Source organism: Ctenocephalides felis, unplaced genomic scaffold (genome assembly GCF_003426905.1).
Source record: "Ctenocephalides felis isolate EL2017-DRISC unplaced genomic scaffold, ASM342690v1 CF-g0.4_SCAFFOLD_01886, whole genome shotgun sequence".
In the NCBI taxonomy this organism is placed as follows: Eukaryota; Metazoa; Arthropoda; class Insecta; order Siphonaptera; family Pulicidae; genus Ctenocephalides; species Ctenocephalides felis.
The window spans coordinates 19927818-19951256 of NW_020538040.1; the positions used below are offsets into that span (position 1 = coordinate 19927818).

At 28.2% G+C, this 23439-nt stretch overlaps 1 protein-coding gene across 1 annotated transcript in view; it reads right to left on the minus strand.

The window, feature by feature from the left end:
* Nucleotides 1-23439, minus strand: part of LOC113376887 (putative fatty acyl-CoA reductase CG8306) — a 55727-nt gene that overhangs the window by 19862 nt on the left and 12426 nt on the right. The window contains exons 2-3 of the mRNA XM_026616977.1: nucleotides 8478-8581; nucleotides 7639-7732 (exon numbers count right to left, since the gene is read on the minus strand). Coding sequence (XP_026472762.1) covers nucleotides 7639-7732; nucleotides 8478-8581 — 198 coding nt within the window. The remainder of the gene's footprint in view (nucleotides 1-7638; nucleotides 7733-8477; nucleotides 8582-23439) is intronic.

A 23439-nucleotide genomic window follows, 5' to 3' on the forward strand; every position in this document is an offset into this window, starting at 1 on the left:
TAGATTCAACTTATAATCAAATAAATCTATGTGAAATTATTAATTCCAAAATAATCTCCGCACAACTAACGTCACCTAGTCTCTCGTAATATATTCCGGGGCTATCAATGTAGTAATATTGAAGGGGAGAGCCGTTTCGCCCGGAACCAAAAATGCCGTGAGAATTGCCAGAGATATTGCCAGAATTTTCGAATTCATCCTGTTGGGAAATGGGTTTTGTATTTGCAAATTCTATTAAAATTAAATATTGAATTTTTTCAAATTATTATTATGAATAGTTATTATTTTACCCTTTACGTCTATCATTGAATTTACACCCTCTTGTTCTATTACCTTAAAAGGTCCTTATAAATGGGCATAAGCTTTTTACACTTGCCTTTGTAAGGTGTTTTATCCTTCATAAGAACCAAATCTCCAACAGAAAATTTTGCTTCATTAACAAATTATCAAAATTTTCTTTATTCTTTTCTTTAGATTTAATTAAATTTTCGCGAGCAATCGAATTGATCTGTTGAAGCCTGTTTTTAAATTCATGTAAAAAATTTTCATAAGTGTTTTGAGGCTTTGGTTCTTTGTTTACAAATGAAGGTAAATCCACCTTACGCCCATACACGAGTTCAAAAGGAGAAAAATTAGTTGAACAATGTGGAGAGGTGTTATGTACAAATACCGCGTATTTAACCCATTGGTCCCAGGTTGTTTCATCCTTGCTAATGTATGACCGGATGAAGTTCAAAAAACATATGATGGCATTTTTCCAATGAGGCGTTAGATTCCGGATGATACATGGATATATTAATCTTGTCAATTTAATAATTTACATGTATCTTTAAATAAAGTGCTCATAAAATTGGTTCCTTGATCAGTCAGCACAGCTTCCGGAATTCCAAATCTTAAAATTACTTCGTCTACGAATGCCTTAGCAACTGTTTTCGCCTCCTGATTAGGAATAGGAATAGCGCCAGCGAACTTTGTTAGATCGTCTATAAACGTCAGCATATATTGTTTCCATCATTAGAAATCGGGTAGGGCCCACAAATGTCCAGGCAGATGCGTTCGAATGGGTACACCGAAGTAGTAGTCACTAGGAGTGGCTCTCTCGTATATCTCGATGATTTACTAACTTGGCATACCTCACACTTGTTAATAAAATTTTCCACATCTTTTTTCATGTTTGGCCATAGATATGCTTCTCTTATTTTGTTGTATGTTTTAACTATTCCTAAATGTCCTCCTATAATGTGATTGTTGTGATATTTCTCTAAAATCCTGTTGATTTCATCTTTTGATAAATTTACTTTAATAAAATATTATACATTTTAATTTTGACATTTTTATCTTTAAATATAAATCGAAATATTAATAATATTCTTCGGATTTTAATGCCTTGTAATCTTCTAATTTGGTTGGATTAGAAATATTAAATTCCTTGATATCCTTCTGTTCAGCGTAATTTAGTAACGTTTCAATGCAGCTGAAAAAATCCTTTAGTTTTACTGGCTCATTTTGTTTATTGTTATGAGATAGATGTAATGACAACCATTTTCTGTAGTGTGTATTGCTGAGTGTACTTCGGCGTTTTCGGTAAAGTCATTTCTTCTTTTTGGTGTAAAAATGACTCTTGGAGTGCCCTTGGAAGATAAGTTAATGTTATCGTCGGAGGTTGTAACGTTGTTGTTGATAATTGATCCATTGTTTTTGATATCGACGAATTTGTCATAAGCATTTCTCAATAATAACACAATCTTTTCTTCGATATTGCAATCTCCGTATTTAGTGTCGTACCTTGATAAACAATCTGCGACGACGTTCGCCTTCCCGGGTTTGTACTTGACGTCGAACTCGTACTCATCCATAGCGAGCTTCCAACGTATGTGTCTGGCCGTGGGATCCTTACAGTTATATAGATATGTCAATGGCTGGTGGTCAGTATAGATAATAAACTTCTGTCCATATAAATAAGGCCGAAACTGTCTAACACTCCATATGATAGCTAATAACTCCTTATCTATTATGGCATAGTTCAGTTCCGCCTTGTTAAGCTTTCTGGAAGCAAAAGCCACTGGCATCTCTCCTGCTGGACCGTCTTGAGCCAGAACCGCTCCTATGGCTTCACCGCTGGCATCCGTTCGTCAAGATAAACGGTTTATCAAAATCCGGGTATTGCAATATTGGCGCCTTTATAATATTCTTTTAAAAGATAAATGCTCTATCTTCCTTTTCACTCCAATTCCATGCCTTATCCTTCCTCAGCAGTAATGTTAGTGGATTAGCAATCCTTGCAAACTCCTTAATAAATTTCCTATAGTAGCCTACCAAACCTAAGAACATTTAACTTCTTTAGGATTTATTGGTGCTCTAAAGTTTTTTACTGCTTCCACTTTATCAGGATCTGGAGTAACGCCTTTTTCCGAAATCACATGCCCCAAATAGGTCAGCTCCCGCCTTAGGAACTCACATTTTATTGGTTGGAGTTTCAGGTTATGGTTACGAAGTTGCTCGAATACATCTCGTAACCTAGAATTGTGCTCCTGGAGTGTCTTACCGTAAACGATAATGTCGTCCATATACACTAATCCTTTAAAGCCTTCGACTCCTGCCAATACCATGTTCGTTAACCTTTGCAGGGTGCTTGGTGCATTCTTAAGTCCAAAAGGCATTCTCTTGTATTGAAACTTCCTTCCGATAGCTGAAAACGCTGTCTTAGCTCGGTCTTCTTTATTCAGTTCCACTTGGTGAAAACCGCTGCTAGGTCGAGGGTTGTGAAAAACCTTGATTGGCCTAAGTGGTCCAAAATCTCAGCTATATTAGGCAACGGGGAAGTGTCGCTGACCCGTAATTTCGTTTAGTTTCCTAAAGTCCACACAGACGCGCCACCTTCTCTTGCCGCTCGTCTATATCCTGTTTTTTGGAACCACTAGTAGAGGGAAATTCCATGGGCTATCGGAAGTTTCTATTAACATCATTTCTCAGCATCTCTTTCTATTGTTTCTTAATTTCAGCATGCTGTGCCTGAGGGAGTCTATATTGCTTTATAAAAAATAGGTTTATTACTTGTAGTTATGAACGAATGTTTTGTGGACTCTGTAAAAGATAATTTGTCTCCCTCAAGATAGAATAAATCATAAAAGTCCTCACAAATTTTTAAAATAGAATTTCTTTCATCATTTCCTATGACTTGTTCTTATACTTCCTTTACTCTTTTAATTCGATCAAAATTACACTTATATATTATAGAATTTATTCAAAATATTATATTCGGAAATAGGATTCAAATTGGGAGGATAGATTATTATTAACATTAACGTCATAATATTTGTATTCAAAACTTTAATTAATATTTTACCGTCAATGGGTTTAACTAAACAATTAGCTATATAGACTCCTCTAGGATTTCAGCAGCCTTACAGAAGAGATCCTCTGCCTTATCTGTAGTAAATGAAAACGCCTTTTCGGTCCTAGCTGGAATCAAAATGATTAACAGGAACATCTTTAAGACCATTATTTTCTTCTTCAGAAGTTTTAATATATGTGTGGGATTTTACCCATTTCTATCATTGTGAGGATCTAGGTCTCTATTCATATCCGTTGTGTCTCTATCAGTTGCGTTATCGCAGGGCCCAAAAATCTTGATAGTTTAACCTTTTTAAAGCACGAACAGAATTTAATTGTGATTTTCATTTCCATTGTTACCATTGAGGTTTCTTGAAATATCACTTGGAGAATTGTGTTCTGATTCATCATTCCCCTTGGTAGTCTGGTTCTGGTATCCTGTTATGTTCATTAATATTCGGATCTAACTCTCTATTATTAATTCGCTGGTTTTTCTTCTATTCCGACTTTGTTTGAAATTTGATAGCACAGTGTGTTTGTCATCGCACACCATTGCCGCGTGCTCTTGACCGTCAACCTTGCGATGTGTTTGTTTTTGCGGATTCAGCATTTCGCGTCTCTTGGTTATTGTTTGAACAAAAATTAATACGAATCAGTTGATTATTGACATTGATAGAAAGTGTGTTGTGTGAAAAAATCTATAATGCCGTTAAATTTTATAAGAAAATCTAACCCGATTATACCATCAGTTTCAATGCTAGTGTCACCGGAAATAACAGTGAACTTGTGCTCGAGATTGATATCGTCAAATTTTAAATTTAACGGTATCGAACCCAATGTGTGCACGTATTCTCCTGAAATTCCGCGCAATCTTGGCATATCATTCGTGTTTATATATAATCAGGTGAGCAAAAATTATATTTTATTAAAGAAATATCGCTTGCTGAATCTACAATAAAAACACACTGTGTACCATTTAAGTTTAATATGACCTTATTACTCTCATTAATCCTTTTGCTTGACAATCCAAAACTTCTATATACCCGAGTGCAGGAGTGATCGCTCGAACACTCGGCATTATTCAGTTTTTTTGGCTTTTATTCTGACCGGATCGTCTGTGATCTTCGGAGCGTCTTGGCTGAGGGCTAGGAGGTCGTGGTACAGACTCACTGCGTCGAGGTGGTTCTCCGACGTTCTCCATTGTTTGACGAGGCCTATGGTCGACCTTAAATATAGTCCTCCGTCTACAATTAGAGTATTGATGTCCCGGAATCTTGCATCTTTGCAGAATGGTGCTCCGGTCTCTTTCGCTGTAGAATTAGTTGTCAGTGATTTTGTATTTCCCCCGTAGTGATGTCCACTCCTACCTAGGTTTTGTTCCTCTTGAATAGCCATCAGTACAGCATCCTCTAGATCAGCATGTCTGGCCGCTTTAATTAATATTCTGAGTCTGGCCTAAGGCCATTAATGAATACCGTCAAAGCTAGCTGATTGTGAGCGGATTGTAATGAGCGCAATGATGCTTTATCATCTGTTTTTGATTGGTCAACATTAACCCAAGGATTTTTTCGATTTTCTCTGAATATTTTCTAACAGATTCGCCTGGCAATTGTCTTATATTGGCAAGTTCTAATTGTAATCCGGTATAGAACGACGTTCCCCAAATTTTGAAATTAATAAGTCTTTAACTTCATCCCATAACAAATTTTCTGTATTTCTAATATAATTAAAAGCAGACCCCTCTAATTTAGTTAAGGCTATTTTAAAAGTTGTGAAGCTGTTGCAGAATTTGAACCTTTTCTTAACGTATCTACTGTATAAATAAACTTATTTAACTCTGATGGTTTCCCATCAAATCTAGGAATTAAATTTATAGCTGAATTTATTGCTACAGGGTCAATTCTTGTGTCTTCTTCCTCTAATCTGAACTCATCTATTTGTGTTGCAAACGTGGATCTTCTGGGAGAATGCGCCATTGTTTCAGAGAGAAAAGAAAAAGAAAAAAAGTCACTTACTTGGGGAGTAAAATCCTAGTAGTATTGTCCAAATAGCTCCGGTTGGTTTGGCTGCCACCTGTGTCCTTTGAGTCCTTCGTGCGTCTGGGGGGGGGAATATGGCCCTTTAGCACTTCACTGTCTCAGGAAATCTCACCGCTGTTACCATGAAATGTGACGGCGTGGTTGTTGACTTGGTTGCTTCTGGGTCCTTCTAGCTATGTAGGGGTAATCCTAGCAACCCAAGCTCAACTCGTCCACAGATATATGATAAGCGGGGTACTGGTTTGATAAGTCTCCTCGAACGGGGGGTAGTTCCTAGAGGTATTAGCTGGAAGACTTGGTGTAAATAAAATACAAGCTCTTCCGTAATTATAACCACTTTATTGAACAACACTAACAATATGACATTCAATGTCTAATAAACTAGAGTCACTTACAGTGTCTAGGATTTTACTAACTTTTACAAGAACTACTCGACTATTATATACTATAGTATCTGGGTCATTAATAATAAAACAAGGTGTTTTTGTAATGTACTGTTTATGGACTAAATAAATTTTATAACAAACTTACTGTTGCTGTCGCAATTGAAACAATTTTTGTTTACAATTGCGCAGGACAGTTGAATATATATATATGTATATATATACTAGCTGGCCCGGCAAACCATAGCCATTAAAAATATTTCTAGAAAAATTTTAGTGCAAAAAATGACTGAACGTGGAGAAAGTGGTATATAAGTAAAAGGGACAGCTAATACCCGCTGCAACGCATGCTACATATAAATGCAAGTGCCAGCCTAATCTGAAACTGAGTCCAAATTCAGTAAATAATATTAATTAACTTCCCGTAGGATAAGTTATTGTAATCGTCCAAAAATCGATATTGAAAATTTTAACATTTCTTCACGTTTTGAAGATTTCTGAACATTTTGGCATACCTCCAGAAAACATCTTGTGTGTGTGTGTATGTATGTATGGATACAATTTTTCGTCCACGTTTTCAGGCGCACGAATCAACCGATTATTTGAATGGTTTAAAAAACATTCGGTTGCTATTAATAGGGAGATGTGCTGATTAGTTTTTTGGCAAAGACAGGTCCACCCGTTTCGGAGATACGGAGCAAAGACTGCAGATAATAAAAATCGAGTGTTTGAGGGAACGGAGCATCCGATTTAAATGGTCTAAAAAACATTCAATTCGTAATGACGGGGAGAAGTGGTGATTAGATTTTGGCAGAAGCAGGTCGAGTGAGAGAAAATAGCAGTTATCGAGTGAACTAAGCATCTGATTTGAATGATTTAAAAAAAATTCTGCTTGTTTTGACAAAATAATTGCTTTTGGATAAAAAATTATTTATTTTTTTTTTTAATTCTGGCTAAAGTTCTAAAGCTCACTTATAAATTTTAAATAAATCATTTTAACTTTGTAATTCAGTTTATATAACTCTTAACTCTTAAATATTAGACAATGTTTCAGTATTTATAATAATCTATATGAAAACATTTAATATTTCTCGAACATTCGTTACGGTACGGAAAGTTCCAGCAATTTGCCTTAAGGCGCGATGCCATACACAAGGTAAGTTTTTTGAAGTTAAATTTAAGCTTCCCTATTAGTTTAGGAATATCTTATTTGAAATTCAGTGAAAAACATACATTGACTGAAAGCGAGATGAAAACTTCTTCGATTACTAAAATGATTACTACAAAATAGTGCTTTTGGGAGGAAGAGTGAAAATATAGGTCTACATGCATCATGTGTTTTTTTTTTTCATTAAAATAAAAAACATAATGAAAGTAAATGATCGAATAAATAAAAAAAAACTTAAGCATGGCCAACCCTTGCTAGTTGGGTATGAAAAATCGTGACAACAAAATTCTAGTGTTATTTTACCATTTTGGTATCATTCCTTATTACTGGTTATACAAATGATATAGAAAATGAATCGTAATGATGATTTGAACTATTGATGTAAACAGTATATTACTTTTTTTCTCTATAACTAAGCCTTTGATCAAAGTTCAGTAATAATTCAACGTATTTCTAATTAAAATTTCTGCATAACTCATGCATAACCTATTAATTAAGCCGTTAATTGCGCAAGATGTAAATACAGTGTGCATTTTTGTTTCAGTTCAACGGCGGAATTTCCAAATCGAGAAAAAAAAATTAAATGATTGGCAAGGCCAAACAATAATCAGAGAATATTTGCTTCTGAAATGCAAGCAATAAAGATAACACTATATATTTGTATTTGTAATAGAAATAAAAAGAGGATAATAGTGGACAATAGACTAATTCTTACCAAATTTTTGGTCAATTCTTCCAGTCTTTTTTCTATTTCGACACCTTTTTTTGGGCGCATTAAAATGTAAATTTTGGAAACATCTGGACATGATCTAAAAATATAGAAAGATATTAAAACATATAATTCTGATACTCTAGAACTAAACATTACACAATAAACTACATATTTAGATATTTTATTATTTATACATATTTTATTTGATTGAAACATTATTTTAAGCTGTGATAGTTACTCTTAAATTTAATATTATTTAAAACTAAAGCAAACATTATAAAATGTTTTTAGTGGACAAGAAAGAAAACCAAAGACAAAAAATTTTTTGATATTTGTGGTGCAATAAATTTAAATTGTACATGAAAATTATTGCTAAACCGAATATCAATTGAAAAAAATCACGCCCTAATAAATTCATATAATTGTGAAAAATATATGGATAATTTAAAATAATAGATGTTTGCAACGTCATAGCCGTAAAGTCCAAGCGCATCAAGTTTTAATTTAGAGATTTTAATTTATCAAAATAATTATTTAACATGCTTTTGCTATAAAGTAATAAACATAAAAAATAATCTTTTTTTTATTCATATTTGAATTACAATCTGCCATAATTAAAAGACATTCAGTAATTAACCTGAGACTCAAAGCTATAACTATCCATTGGTAAGTTTTCTAATTTATAAAAAAAATCGACTTTTATATATTATACATATTTAAGTGCAAGAGTACTTATGAAATGATGTAATGAAACAAGATTCTAACTTTGTTTACCATATGGTGATAAGTGGTAATATAAATAGGTTTATTAATAAATTAAAACTATTAATAAAAAAACATACCTGAGCAGTTTTTCAATCAAGCAAATCCCAACAAATCCAGTACCACCTGTGATGAAAACATTCTTTCCAGCATAGAAATTTGCTACGTCGGAATTTTCGTATGACTGAAAAAAATTGAATCATTAATATTTTATAAAATAATATTACATTTTTAATTTTTAATAATAGAGTAAAGCGGTGGTAAGAGTCAAAATTTTCTTTTTGAAAAAAAAATTTTTTTTGTTATAATTTATTTTTGTTAATCCAGACTTTAATGTCTTATTTACAAAATTGATATGTGCAAAAAAAAGAAAAAATACAATAAATTGAATATAAAATAAAAAAAAGTTAAAATAAAAATAAAATAAATACAGTAATACAAAAATAATAACATAAATAAACTATGACGTGATGATGCATGCCGCAAAACTATTTTTTTCGTTTAGTTAGGTTTTGAGCACTGTTGTTTAGTTTACGAAACCTTAATATAATTTTTAAGTATATGTTATTTAATTGTTTTTTTTTAAATTTACGATACATTTTTTAAGATTTGACATGCGTTGCAGTGGGTAAACATTATTAAATTTGTATTAGCTGCCCCTTTCACTTATATATCATATACTTAACATTCAGAATCAGTTATTATTTACACTAAAATTTCTCTATACTAGAAATGTATATAACTAGTATATATAGAACTTTTTTATACAGAATTTTAAACTAAAACACATACTAAATTCGAATTCAGCTTTTCGAGCTGTTCTCAACGATATGTCACATGCAAATTAATGTTCGAAAATTTTCTGTTGGCAAGTTGCATCTTCAAGCTTTTAACCTAACAAATATTTTATAACTTTTGAAAATTCTTAAAAAATTATATAAAATAGTTTATTATATAACGTCTATAAAAGTTTACATGTGGTTGGGGTAAAAAGGACCAACTGAACCTTGGCAAAGGTGTAAAAAATAAAAAGTAGTAAATAAAGTTAAACATGCAATTTCACAAGAAAGACTTGAATAAATAGTTAGCTAAATACCAGATCAAGGTTATATACAGTGTTAACTCTGTAAAAAATTTACCCATAAAATTTATATTTTTCAATGGTTATTATTTCGTAAAATCCTTTTAAAATTAAAAATAAGAGATGGAATCTATTCGCCCCGTGGCTGTCCCATTTTAACCCGCCTATGGGGTAAAAAGGACCAGGTGAGAATTTTTTGGATAACAGCAAAAAAATACATTTCAATAATGATGAATTTGTTGCGAGTTTTATTGAACATAGTCAGATAGATGTTTGTGTGATATGTGTTATTTGTTGTGATATAATTAGTTTGGTTTTCACAATATGATTGCTCGAAGTCAAATTGGACCTTCTTGCCCCGCTCTACCCTAATGGTGCTACTCTTTTCTATTTTTGTCAATATTGATATTGTTTACACTATTTATTAGTCATAGAAATACAATATCCAATTACTATTAAATCATTAAAATTGTTTCACTGAAAGTTCTTCTCGTACCTTTACAACAAAAACTGCGTTTCTCTATATACATGATACGCATTTCTCGAAATTACGCAATTTGCAATAAAACTAATGATCAGACATGAAGGTATAATAAAACTGCAAATTATTTTCGTCTTCCTCAATAATTATAGATTTTTCTAGAGAAAGTGTATAAGTTAACTGCTGAGAAAATTGTTAATTGTTCTAATTTAGAAATAACACGATAATAACACAATACAAGTCGTAACAAACGCGGAAAGATGAGTTATTTAATTTCAAGACTTTATTATTAAAATTAGGTGATTAGACTAGAATCTATATATTTTGAATCTATAAAAAAGATGTTTTAAACTTTTTAAACAGATATGTAAAATAACAAGCAACTTTATGATTTTATACCTTTATATGTAAAGGATTTCCGTGTTCATATAATTTTCTCAAGATTTTAAGATATTTATATTTTAAGTATTTAATAAATTATTTTTAATTTTAATTTGATTATTTAAGATATTTATATTTTAAGTATTTAACATATTTAATAAAGAATATTTGCTATTCCGAAAACTTAATAAAATCCACATTTCTTTAATTCTGTTAAAGAAAGTAGAATTAAAAAAACTGCTGGTGTTTTAATAATTTAATTATTATTCTCTTATTTTTCTTGCATAGTGCATGAAGAAAATTAATCAGTTAAATAATATTACATCATATATTTAATAAAAAATATTTGCTATTCCAGTGATACACAACAAAATTTAATAAAATTCACATTTTGTCGATCAATAACTCGAAGTTATTGATTATAATTTCTAGAAAATGCATACTTTATTTTATTGTAAATATTTATCAAAGTTTTTTGTTTATCAATTTCAATCCGAAACGTTGAACTAAATATAACAAATAAAAATATTTGTTTGAAAAAAAGGTGGATTTTAATTCAGAAAAATAAAATCATAAATAATATTAATCAAATCCAAAAAAATAATCTATTAAATATGTATAAATATATATTTATATATTGTATATATGAATATATACATATATAAAAAACGAATGCATTTTTATTATTTTATTACTTCCACAAAAACAACAAAATAATAATAAACTAGTATATTGCTATAAATTGACTATTCCGACAATTTATATCACAAAATTTTGTATTATTCACAAATTATTTTTTAATAATACAATTTAGTTAAAATAACAAAATTTATACAATTTAATTGATATATTTTATTCATTATTATCAATAATATCACTTTATTATTATTTTACTCAAGTTTAAGAAAGGTTGAAAAATATGTTGCTGTACTTTATTAAATTTAACTAAAAAATTTAATAAATTTGATTTTTAAGCTTATTTATTAAAGTCCACATCATAATTTATTAAATATTTTTAATAATATGTTTTAAACATAACAAAAAATTAATATTGTGAATCAAGTATAGAAAAAATGAAAAAAATGTTTGAATAATTTCCACTATTCTCTTCATCTTTTTTCAAAAGTTTTTATTATAGCCTGAATCAAATCTATTATATTTTTAAAGTAATTATTAAGGCTTACATTGTTAATTAATAAATATTTTTAAAAAATTTATTGCAATTCAGTGTTTAGAAACATAACACCAAATTAATGTTTTATCAAGTTTAGAAAAGGTTGAAAAATATGGTTGAAAAATATTGTGAATTTTTTAATTTAACTAAAGATTGCTATTTTAATTTAGATTTTCAAACCAAACAAATATTTTTAATCATTTATTTTAAATGAATAATTGTATAATAAATAAATTTAACTAAAGCCTATTATTTAAAAATTCATATTTTTAAGCATTAAGCTTACATTATTATTTAAAAAATATTTTTTAATAATTCATTATAATTGTATGGTTATATACATAACAACAAATTAATATTTTATTATCAAGTTAAGGTCGAACAATATGTATGTGTAAAAAACATTTTTTTAAAATTTAACTAAAGCTTATTATTTAAGACTAAAGCTTTAAAATTCATATTTTTAGTCAATTATTACAGCTTGCATAATTATTTATTAAATGTTATTCAAGTTGAATGTTTATAAACGTAACAACAAATTAATATTTTTATTCAAGTTTAGAAAAGGTTGAAAATTGTGTTTGAATGAATTCCACTTTGTCATCATAAACTAAAATCAATTTATATTCTAATTTACTATTGATAAAAAGTATATTAATAGAAAAAAGTTTAATTTAACAAAAGTCTATTATTTAAAAAAACAATTATTAAAGCTTACATCATTATTTATTACATTTTTTAATGATAGCTTTTAAACTTAACAATTTTAAATAAAAATTGAATGTTTGAAGCACTTTTATTATATTATCAATGTAACAATTTTCTCTTTTTTTTAAATATAACTTAAATTTATATTCACAGTAACGATTTTTTTTAAACCATTATTTTGATTTAAATTATTATTTCCAAAAATTAGTTACGATGCACTAAGCACAATAATCCAAACAGAGAATACTTTCATAAACTATTAATAAATATCACTAAGCCTTTTTTTTAAATAATTTTCCATAACGCACACAAATTTTAAATTTTCACCCACACAAAACAATTAAGAAGTAATTTAACATTGAATACATCTTAATTCTGTTATTTTTTATTAAATAAAAAAATCGTAAATACCATTTTGAAAATCCGCGCTAAAACAACTCTTATACTTATTTGATGCCAATAAACTTCTGCATGCGTTTCTATCTGATATTTCTTTATATGGTTTTCCCACCGGTGTTCTTGCTTACCTGGTTGGTTGTTGATATAATAACGCATAATTTATCGACTGAAGTAAAGATACGTTCCCAAGCAAAACAGAAATCTCGGACACCAATAAATAATATTATTTTCACTCAAAATAGAGTCAAATCTCAATATAAAGATATCAACGGTTTGATGATTTTTTTGTAACCCTTTGAAACCAACCTCAAAAGTAAACAACTTCTTAAAAATACACCCCTACGTGACGCCCAATTAGTAGGTAACTTCTGTGTAACCAATTTTCATTTTTTTTATTTTTATTAATTAGGTTGTAAGCAACTAATACAACAAAACATCCTAATAGGTAAAAATTCTGAAAAAGTTGGCAGAAAATTATACTGGCGCCATAGTAGGGGAAAGTCCTCTAATGGCGGACACCTAAGATTATTTATAAATAAATCAAAAAATAATTTTTGAAAAGTTTATTAAATTATGATTTATGTTAGATAACAAAGTTAGAAATCAAACTAAATTAACAAAACCGCAATCTTTGCTAAAAATAATTAATTCCATTAATCAAACTTTTAGTATCAAAAAATATGATTTTAAACAGTGGCGCCTAGTACCGGACATTTCAAAATAACCTACATTGATCACATATGTAGCCACCTACACACTTTGGAATGTTTGCACATGTGTCTTTGACGACTATTCTTAGATATTGCAAAAAAAGTCACTATTCATCCACCCTTTTGGCTGAGTAAGACTCCAACTCAGATTCTAGAAAAAATAGTGTGAGAGACTTTCCAATGCCATTTCGCACCGTAGTGCCTAAAAACGGGCTATTTTAAATTGAAAACATATTTTCGATCTAAATTTTCAAATAAAAATAGAATCGCTATTGCACGATATCAAGTTGTCCAGAGCGTGGTTCGAAATCACGACGCAGTCCACACGAGTCCGTGAGCTTAACCATTACCCCATGGAACTCTCAATTTCATATATATAATGTTTTTCATCAGTAGAATTATGTGTACTATCTGTAAGACATTTTGATAAATATTCCTCAATCTTGTGTTTCAAGAAGGCAAACCATGTTTGAACATTCTCTTTCCGATGAGATTATATAATATATATTTTCAATAGTGATGTGAATATGTATGGCAACAATGCACCAAAATGCTATTTTCACTTGAAACCATAACTAAACTCTGCAAACTGAAGTGAAAATCTTATATCACTACTGCTTGATATCAAGCAGGCCGGTGCCATAAATTATAATTGGAATATACTAATCCAATATGTAGATCTAATAATTCTCGTTATAAATTTTATTATTCATTTAATATATTTTTTAGTTTTATTATTTTCATCATTTTTCAGATATTACGCCTGCAAGGCCAGCCTACCAGGTTGAAACGAAAACCTCCTGAAGACCACATTTTATGTAGTTAAATTTGATTACATTTCTTTTGCTATATTTTATTGTTTTCCTCTTGTTTTATTATTTTTGTTATATTTTATATATTTCTAGTAGACAGGCCACAGGGTGTAGCTACTAATTTCTAGTCAATATTGTTTTCCCATATACGTGTATGTTATCAGCATATATTGTCAGCAGTTTCTGCTTATTATTTATGAAAAACAGATAGCAAAATAAAGGTAAATAAATAAAAATAAAATAATATAACTATTGGTGATTGTTTTTGTTCTGCATCTCACAAATTATTTTTTTTTAACTTATTTGTTCAGCAATCAGACCTATTTTCAGTGTTTTATGAGCATTCCTGATGCATTTTCTACTACCTATCTTTATTAGGTCCACAAATGGTTGTCCTTTCTATTCGTGATTAAATTTGCAATCTATACATCAATGCTGGAACGTTGTTTTCACTCGGAAACATATTTGCGTCCAGATTTTCAAGTGGAAACAAAAATTTTAACTGCTTGATATAAGATTGTACCTATAACAAAATTTTAATTTGAAAGAAACTTCATGATTGCAAAACCAAAACACTGAAAACGATCCCATATACCATAGGTTTCCAAACTTGTTTGTGTGGTGAACCTCTTAGACTTTGCCATGGACCCATATTTAGCCGATATCGATTTTTTTTATAAATTTGTATTTGTACCAACGTTTAGTATTAAATATTTGAAGTAAAGATACTAATTCAAGTTAATACATTTATTAATCAACTTCATAATAATAATAAAATAGATATTTACAAGATGTGTTTTGATCGACTATCGATCTCCATATCCTTAAAAGTTGACCCCTTAAAAGTTCAGCACCGGTCCATATGGAGCACTTTGGAAATCACTTGAATAAACTAAAATGAGTCGGGAAAAAATAAAAAAAACATTTTTCCTAACTGATTTTGTTAATCTTCAGTGATCAGAAGCTATATCATATTTCAGTATAACAAGATTCTGTATAACAAGAGTAACTTATGAAAACCATTTTTAACATGATAAAGTCTAAAGCAATAGAAACATATTTTTCAATGGCATTATTATCGAAAATGTAGAACAGATACTTGAAAATTTTGCAGGAATTGCAATAATAAAGAAAAGACATGCATAACCTTTATATAAACAAATTTCTATTACACGGTACACGACATCAAAACTAGAATTACCAGTGTCAGAAGTTTATGTATAAAATATACTATATATATATATATATATATATATATATATATATATATATATATATTACAGAAAAGCAATGACAATTGTGACTTCAGGAAAAAATAATTAAAATGTTTATTATTAGAATCGTGACCCTGCATGACCCTGCATGGTAAGAGACATAAATTTTATAAATGACTAACAAAAGCTTTTGGAGAAACTTTCCAGAAATAAAGAAAATATGTGGAAAAAGAAAATTTATTTCCACACATGTGGAAAATAATCAAATGTAGTGGATTCGGCAAGATCTATTTATAAGCAAACAATAATCAATAATATTAAATATTATGACTTTATGAAAAACTTAGATGACAAAAGTTTTTACTGATATAAGTATATTTGGCATAGCTATCCAGAAGGTTTCTAAATATGAAATTTCAGAACCAATAAAGTAGCACATACAGTCGAAGGTGCCAAATATAAAAAAAAAATACAAAATTACACAACATGACTTTGAAATAAAAGAAAAACTGGATAAAGCCAATATTGAAAAAGGAAATCCTACTGCACTATTACTATATCACCATATTATAAGGCAAAATTGGTAAAATGAATGTGACAAAAAAATGCAAATCATCGTGGACCAAGAAGAAAGAATCATATAAAAAGTTAAGCCACAAAACACGTACCTATAAAAGCAGGAATTTGAAAAACTAACCATTAGAAAGTGAACTGGTAACATAAGATGAAAAAGGAGTAAAAGCATGTTGCTCTTACTTTATAGCTTGCCTTGAGGCAAAGCACTAGTTGTAATAATAATAATATTACGATACTTCAATATAATAAATAAACTTCAATTTATAAACAAAATCTCTGTAATAAAACCATATGTGTAGTCACAGACCGGTACATATCCTTCAATAGTCGACATGTCTCGAACAAAGATGCAATTGTTTTCAATTTTGCCATGGCGAACAACTAATTAAGTCACGACATGTCTGTTCTAAGTTGCATAAGTTGAAATAAAAAAATAAAACCATATTTATATTAATAATATCAAGCTTAATAATAATAACATCATTATATTATAACGAGATCGGGTTTTTTCCTGCTGCATATTAAGGTTGAGCAAGAAAGTGTTATTTGCTATCACTATCAAAAACTTTTTCGAAAGCATCGATTAAATAAAAGATTAATGGTACTGCGCCATAATAACTATAGTTTTAAAATTCACCGAGACATTTTAATCATAACTTATTTTTTTAAATACAGACATATCAAAAATGCAATTGAAATTTTTATTCATAAACTATGCACCACAATTGTAGGAAAATACCATCAGCAATTCAAATTTAACATCTATTTTTATAATTTTTTTTCTTAGTCTATATATAGATAGTGTCAGATTTTTAGAATATTCAAATAAGTTTTTTATATACAGAATAAACAAACAAATCAAATCAAAGTTTGTGGCGGGAATAGCTCAGTCAGTAGCGTGCCCGACTCATACACCACAGTTCATCGAATCGATTCTTGGCAATGACATAACATTTGAAGTGTTGAGTTAAAATTAAATAGAATTTTAATTGTTGATTTAAAATTGCATAGAAATATAAGTAAGGAGTAGAATTTGAAAATAGATATTTTATATTAAATAGAATTTGAATAAAGAATTTCCTTCTTACTGCAAGAGTAGAATTGAAGAGCAGAATTAAAGAAGATCAGATTTAAAAGAAAAGAAGAATAAAGAAATTAATTGTAAAGAGCAAAAGAAAAATTAGATAAAATAGGATGTATATATATATATATATATATATATATATATATTATATATATATATATATATAAGAAGATAGTTTAGAATATAATAGGTTGTCAAATATCTCCCTTCCGCCTTTTTGTATTATAAACCAAGAGCAAAAAAAGCGGAAGGGAGATATTTGACAACCTAATATATAAAATATAATATAGAATATATATGAAGATAGTATAAAAATATATATAAAGATTAGGGTGGTCCTTAATATGGAGATTTTAGAATTTTATTGCTCCCAAGAGTTTAAATGCTTCCAAATTAATAAAAAAAATTCTCTGAAAGTTTTAGCTCTTAATATTAACTTTTAGATAGTGCGCAATTCAGTTAAAGCTTCGAAAATCTATTCATCAAAATTTCGAAAATTTTAAAAATGTTTTTTTTATGTATAACTTAGCGACAAATGAAATAAAAGTGACAATTTGTGTCATCTTTTATTGAAAATTCGACGCTTTGCAAAACAGTTTTTTTTATAATTTGTTTTGTAGAGCGTCGAATTTTGAATAAAACTCATTCATTTGTTCGCTAAGTTATATCTAAAAAACATTTTTAAAATTTTTGAATATTTGTCCATGGTATTTCCATACAAAACTTTGATTGATTTGCGCACTATCTAAAAGACAATACTAAGAGCTAAACTTTTAGAGGATTTTTTTATCAATTTGGAAGCATTTGAGCCCCTGGGAGCAAGGAAATTCGAAAATATCATAGTACGGACCATCCTAATAAAGATAGTATAAAATATAGAAATGAAATTTTGTAGGTGTCTAAATGCTCTAACAATAAGTAAGCAAGATCAATAGTGAAAATTGTAATATTAAAAAAATCTGTCCAAATATAAAACAAAACGTTTGGCAAAAATAAATTACTTATTTTCATGATACAAATAGAGTGAATTATATGAATTAATAAATGTAATCAGAGATTAATTAAAAACAATGCCTCAATGTTTACGTTGCACAATGTTATGTGCAAATAATTACTAACTTATTATTGCATATTGAATAAACACATCAATTTTTATACTTTTGCATGACTTGCACACGTCATATAATTTTCATAATTTAATCTCATAATTTAAAATATTTATAATTATTATTGATCTAATAGAGCAGTGATGGCTTTAATTCGATTCCTACAAGACCATTAATATTTCACTTTTCAAGATATTTATGGAAACTTACTATTGCAGGTTGATACTTAAATTTATCTTATAAAATAATGTTTTATGAACCTGATGCAATATTGTTGATGTTGAAATATTGCACAATGCAGTTAATGGAACCGCGGATTGTAATTTTCTCTCACAAGTTGTTTTAAGTAATGAATAAAAACCTGAAAAAAACGTGTCATTTTCTGATACATTGACGAAAATCTATAAAACCAATAATAATAATAATAATACAATAAATCCAGAAACTATGTGTATTTAATTTTTCTCTTCACCTAAGGCAATAGAAACTACCTCTTCTAAAGGTTGTTGTGGGGTAGGTAATCTATTATAATTAGAAGATAACTCAATGGTTGTCTTTTCCATTTCTGAGGATTTTTTAGAACATTGGTTATCGTTCATTCTGTTTTTTTTTAATTCAATTTATTCTGAAATATGTTATATAAAACAATGAGAAGAGAATATAATATAAAAAAGGAATAAGAATAGATTTATATAGGAGTATAATAAAAGAACAAAAACAATACAAAAGTTACAAAAAGTAAAATAATATAAAAGTTATTGAATGAAAGCAGTGAGTAATTTTCGCATCAGCCTAGTGCTAGTGGGCATCCAAGAATACTTGGACATCGATTCTAATCATTCTGATTGTGATCATATTTCTCAGTTATTTCTACGAAAAGGCAATTTTCAATTGGAATCATATTTTTTTTTCAAGTAAAAATGGATATCACTATTGGTTGATATCAGGTTGAAGGAGAGACTCTCTTACTTTGAATCATATTTTGGTCTATATTTTCAAGTTGTATCTTGATTGCTATTAATAAATAAATAAATAAAAAAAATTTTTTTGTAAAAATCGATATCACTTTTGGATGATATCAGATTGCAAGAAAAACTCTCTTGGAATTATATTTTGGTCTATATTTTCAAGTAAAAATGGATATCACTACTCGGTGATATCAGGTTGCTCGCATAAGTAGGAGAAACTCTCAATTTATCCAGAACATTTACTTTGTCTGTTGACTGTGTCAAATTCTCATTTTTATCACAACGTACCTACACCTGACAAGAAACTTGTATGAATGTTCATTAACTTTGAATATTATATTTTCACTCGTTTATGCAAATTCGACGTCGGCTTCAAAGTCTTGACGTGTTTCAAGGTTGTCTGCCTAATGATGAAAACTCACTGAATGCACAATGCTAATCACATGTGACGTGAAACAACATAAAATATTGACATGGATTTGTGCACTGAGAACTAAGTACCAAAGCAACATGATCATATATCATCATATATAGGCAGGATTTAAATTAAACCAATCGTTCACTTCCATCATTACATAATATTATTGCAATAATCACAGTATATGTGGACTACTTTAGCAAACCTAAAAATTATTGCAATAACCACATGTTTTACTTGGATTATGCCAGCTAATCTAAAAGTTCAACTCAAGTCAACAACCAACAATCTTTGGACTATCATAGTACAAAGACATTTTTTTTATCATTTTTTAATATTCGAGGATAATGCATCAATTAAAACAATCTTCCAACTTTTCGATACCATTTTTCTAGTACGATTTGTCCTTTGCCTAAAAATAGGCATCAATTTCTGCGATCACTTCACCATATGACAATTTTTTCATTCAAACTCAAAATATGAGTAAAATCCGCAATCACTTCGATGCCTCTAATAAATACGTACTATTTCTATTCTCAAAAAACAAAAATTCTTACAAACAATGAACTATAAGTTTTTATAAATTGGCGGGAACAGCTCAGTCAGATACTCGGTTCGAGTCCTGGCACTAACATAGTATTGCCATTTGATTTGATATAGAACAAAATAAGAAGTTAGAAGAAGAAAAAACGTTAAAAGATAAAGAAGAATGAAGAAGTCAGTTGTAAAGAAGAAAATTGGATAGTATAGGATATATAAAAATTCGATAATAAAGATAGTATAAAATGTGAAAAGTTGTAGGTATGGCTGAATGCTCAAAGTAAGAGAGGTCAATAATGAAAAGTTTTTACAAAAATCAAATTAAGCTTTACTGATTTCATTTTTGTTGATGAATTGCTAAATCTTAAAATTAAAATTGCATAAAACTCATACTACTTCAGTAAATAAAACTGGTACAGAAATAAAATATAAACAGAAGATACGATTAATACTGCTCGAACAACATATTATATATTATTAATATTGCTTTCCTGTATTTTTACCGATTTAAAATTTCTTATATTACTTAATCAAAAACTTTATGCCGGTATGAGTCCAATTTCAATGATACTGAATAAAAAAATATAAAATTTTCTAGATTTAGAAAATTATATCAGAATATATATAGAATCTCTTGATGCAAACAGCAGTAAAATTATATATTATTTACCAAGTGGCGGTTGCGGAACAAATATAATTGGAAACTTTATAAATAATTTTCTTTATTTAATACAAAGCTATGAATATTCTTCAACAAATACGTAAAGTGAAATGCAAAATTTAACTATATTTCTTTAGATGAACATTCAAATTTAACTGGTCGAAATAGAACATTAAAATAGACATTTTCAATACTATTATGATTAGAGTACATATATCTTACATCATTATTTATTCATTTATAATTAATTTCACTGTTTATATACAAGAAACAGAATATTTATAAAAATCACGAAAAATGCTACAAATGTGAAAAAAGAAGAATCGACGTTTAGATGTAATAATTAATAAGTTAAATTATATAACAGTTTTTTTATATATAGTTAATAAATTGTATTACAAAGTTTTTTTTAATATATTAAATATTAAATTTAAATTATATTATAAAATATATTCAAAAGTAAATTTAAAAAAAGTATATAGTAAATCTTAGATATTTTAATAGTCGAATACCAAATAATCTCTAATAAATGTTCTTAAAAAATTCTATTTTGAAAATTTATCTAATAACGTCAACAAATCAGTCTTTGAAAAACATTCTGGATGATGTCACCTTATGTAAATTTAAAGCCTCTTTACTTCAATGCAGAATCAAGTTATATTTGCCACATTTATATTCAGATTTAGTTTTTTCTTACCATTTTCTGATAATAAAATAATAAAATATGAGTTACTTTAAAAATAAATCTACAAATCATATTGCTCCTTCTGTTTTACCATTAATAGTTTTTTACCATTTCCTAGGAACGATTACAAAAGTTCTGAATTGCAGGTGATATCAAATTCCGAATAAAAGTTGTCATGACAAAGTGCAATATAGCAAAATATATTATTAAAATAATCGCATTGAAAATCAAACAGGTGTAACAAGATACGTTCGCGAACAATGCACCTTTCGTCATAGATCATTAAAAATTAATTACAGACGCAAAAACTGTCTGCCAGGTTTTGTTTCGCATTCGATATAAAACAATTGAATTTTATTTAAAAATACTGATAAAATGGTTTATATAAGGTAGATAAAAAAAAGGCATAAAATAGATATTAAATTCAATAAAAATCGATGTTTGGATTTTTCCAAATAGTTCCCAAATAGTCTTGAAAAGACCCATACCAAATAGTCTATTTGTGTAAAATATATGATAAAAGATAAAAGTAAGAAAATATCAAAGATATATTAGACGTTTTTAGATGTTTAAATTAAACAAGTAAATAAAATAATTTAAAATGTGGATACATAACTGATTGCTTCTTCGTTTTTAATAAAAATAACTTCTTCTAACATATTTAGTATAAAATTCTTGTATTTAAATCAAATTGCAAATAATAAATAAAAGTTGCAAAAACTATCATTATTCTTTTCGCATTTTTTATATATATACTTTTATACTTTCATTGTATATGTTGTTGCTCATGTAAAACAGATTGCAGAATAAATTAAATAAAAAAAAAAAAAACAAAAAAATTTAAAAAAAAATAAAAAAAATGGTTAGTTCCATCTATTTTTCTAAAAATTTGAAGTTTGATAATTTGTACATTAAAACAATTTGAATAATTTTTTTTTTTAAATAAAAAAAGGCATAATAAATGCAATTTAATAACGTAAAAGTAGTCTAAAAATAATGTTTAAATTATTTATATTATAATAGAAAATCTATCAAATTTTAACTATACTCAATTAATCTCAATTTATCCAGTAACATTCTAATAAAACACACAAAATATAAATCATTTTATAATTATAAAATGTATAACATTAAAAACGATATTTTCCTGAAATTTTAGTCAAAATAATTTGGTCGATGTTTACTTTTCAAAATGAGCTTATAGTTAGATCCACCTATTTTTTAAAAAATTGTTTGATAATTTGTACATTAAAACAATTTGAATAAAAATGATCAGAAGAGAGACATAATAAATACAACTTAAACACAAAAATGGAAAAAAATGGTGTTTAAATTATTTGTACTATATAATAAATTTGCACCAATACAAATTATATCAAAATATTGTTAAAAATAAATTTCAAACAAATTTAAAATTGCGTATACGGTTATTTAGATACAAATTTATTGAGCAATAAACTTTTATGATCAGAAAATTTTATTGACGCCTTTTATATTATATTAATTAAATTATTATAGAGTATAATAATATAGTAGAATAAAGAATAGTATAATAAAATAGTATTGCAACTGAAAATGCAAGATGATACATAAAATCCATTTTACCAGTTTTACAATAATCACTTCTTTTTTACAAATTTCACTTTTGTTCTTGTTTAACAGATAAACCTTCAGAAGTATCGAATTTTACTTTCAACTTTCCAAGAAGAAATAACTAGTGAACGTGCCTTGAGACAAATTGTTGGAACTTAAATTTTAAATTTTTTTTTTTTTATCTTGAATTTTTTTTATCTTGATTTTTATATCTTGAATTTTTTGAAAATTCTGAACATTTTTCCAGAGTATTTGCGCAGCGTAGCTGTTTTAGAGATGAAATATTGAAGCGCGTGAGCGCTGCATCTGATAATTTGATGTGCATATGTATAATGATCATTTTTGACTGTCAAATGGCGTATTTGTACTTTTTTTATTAGATCTCTGAAATCTCTAGACCTGTCTTTTCAAAAATGTTTTTGAATCATTTAAATTGAACACTGCGTTCACT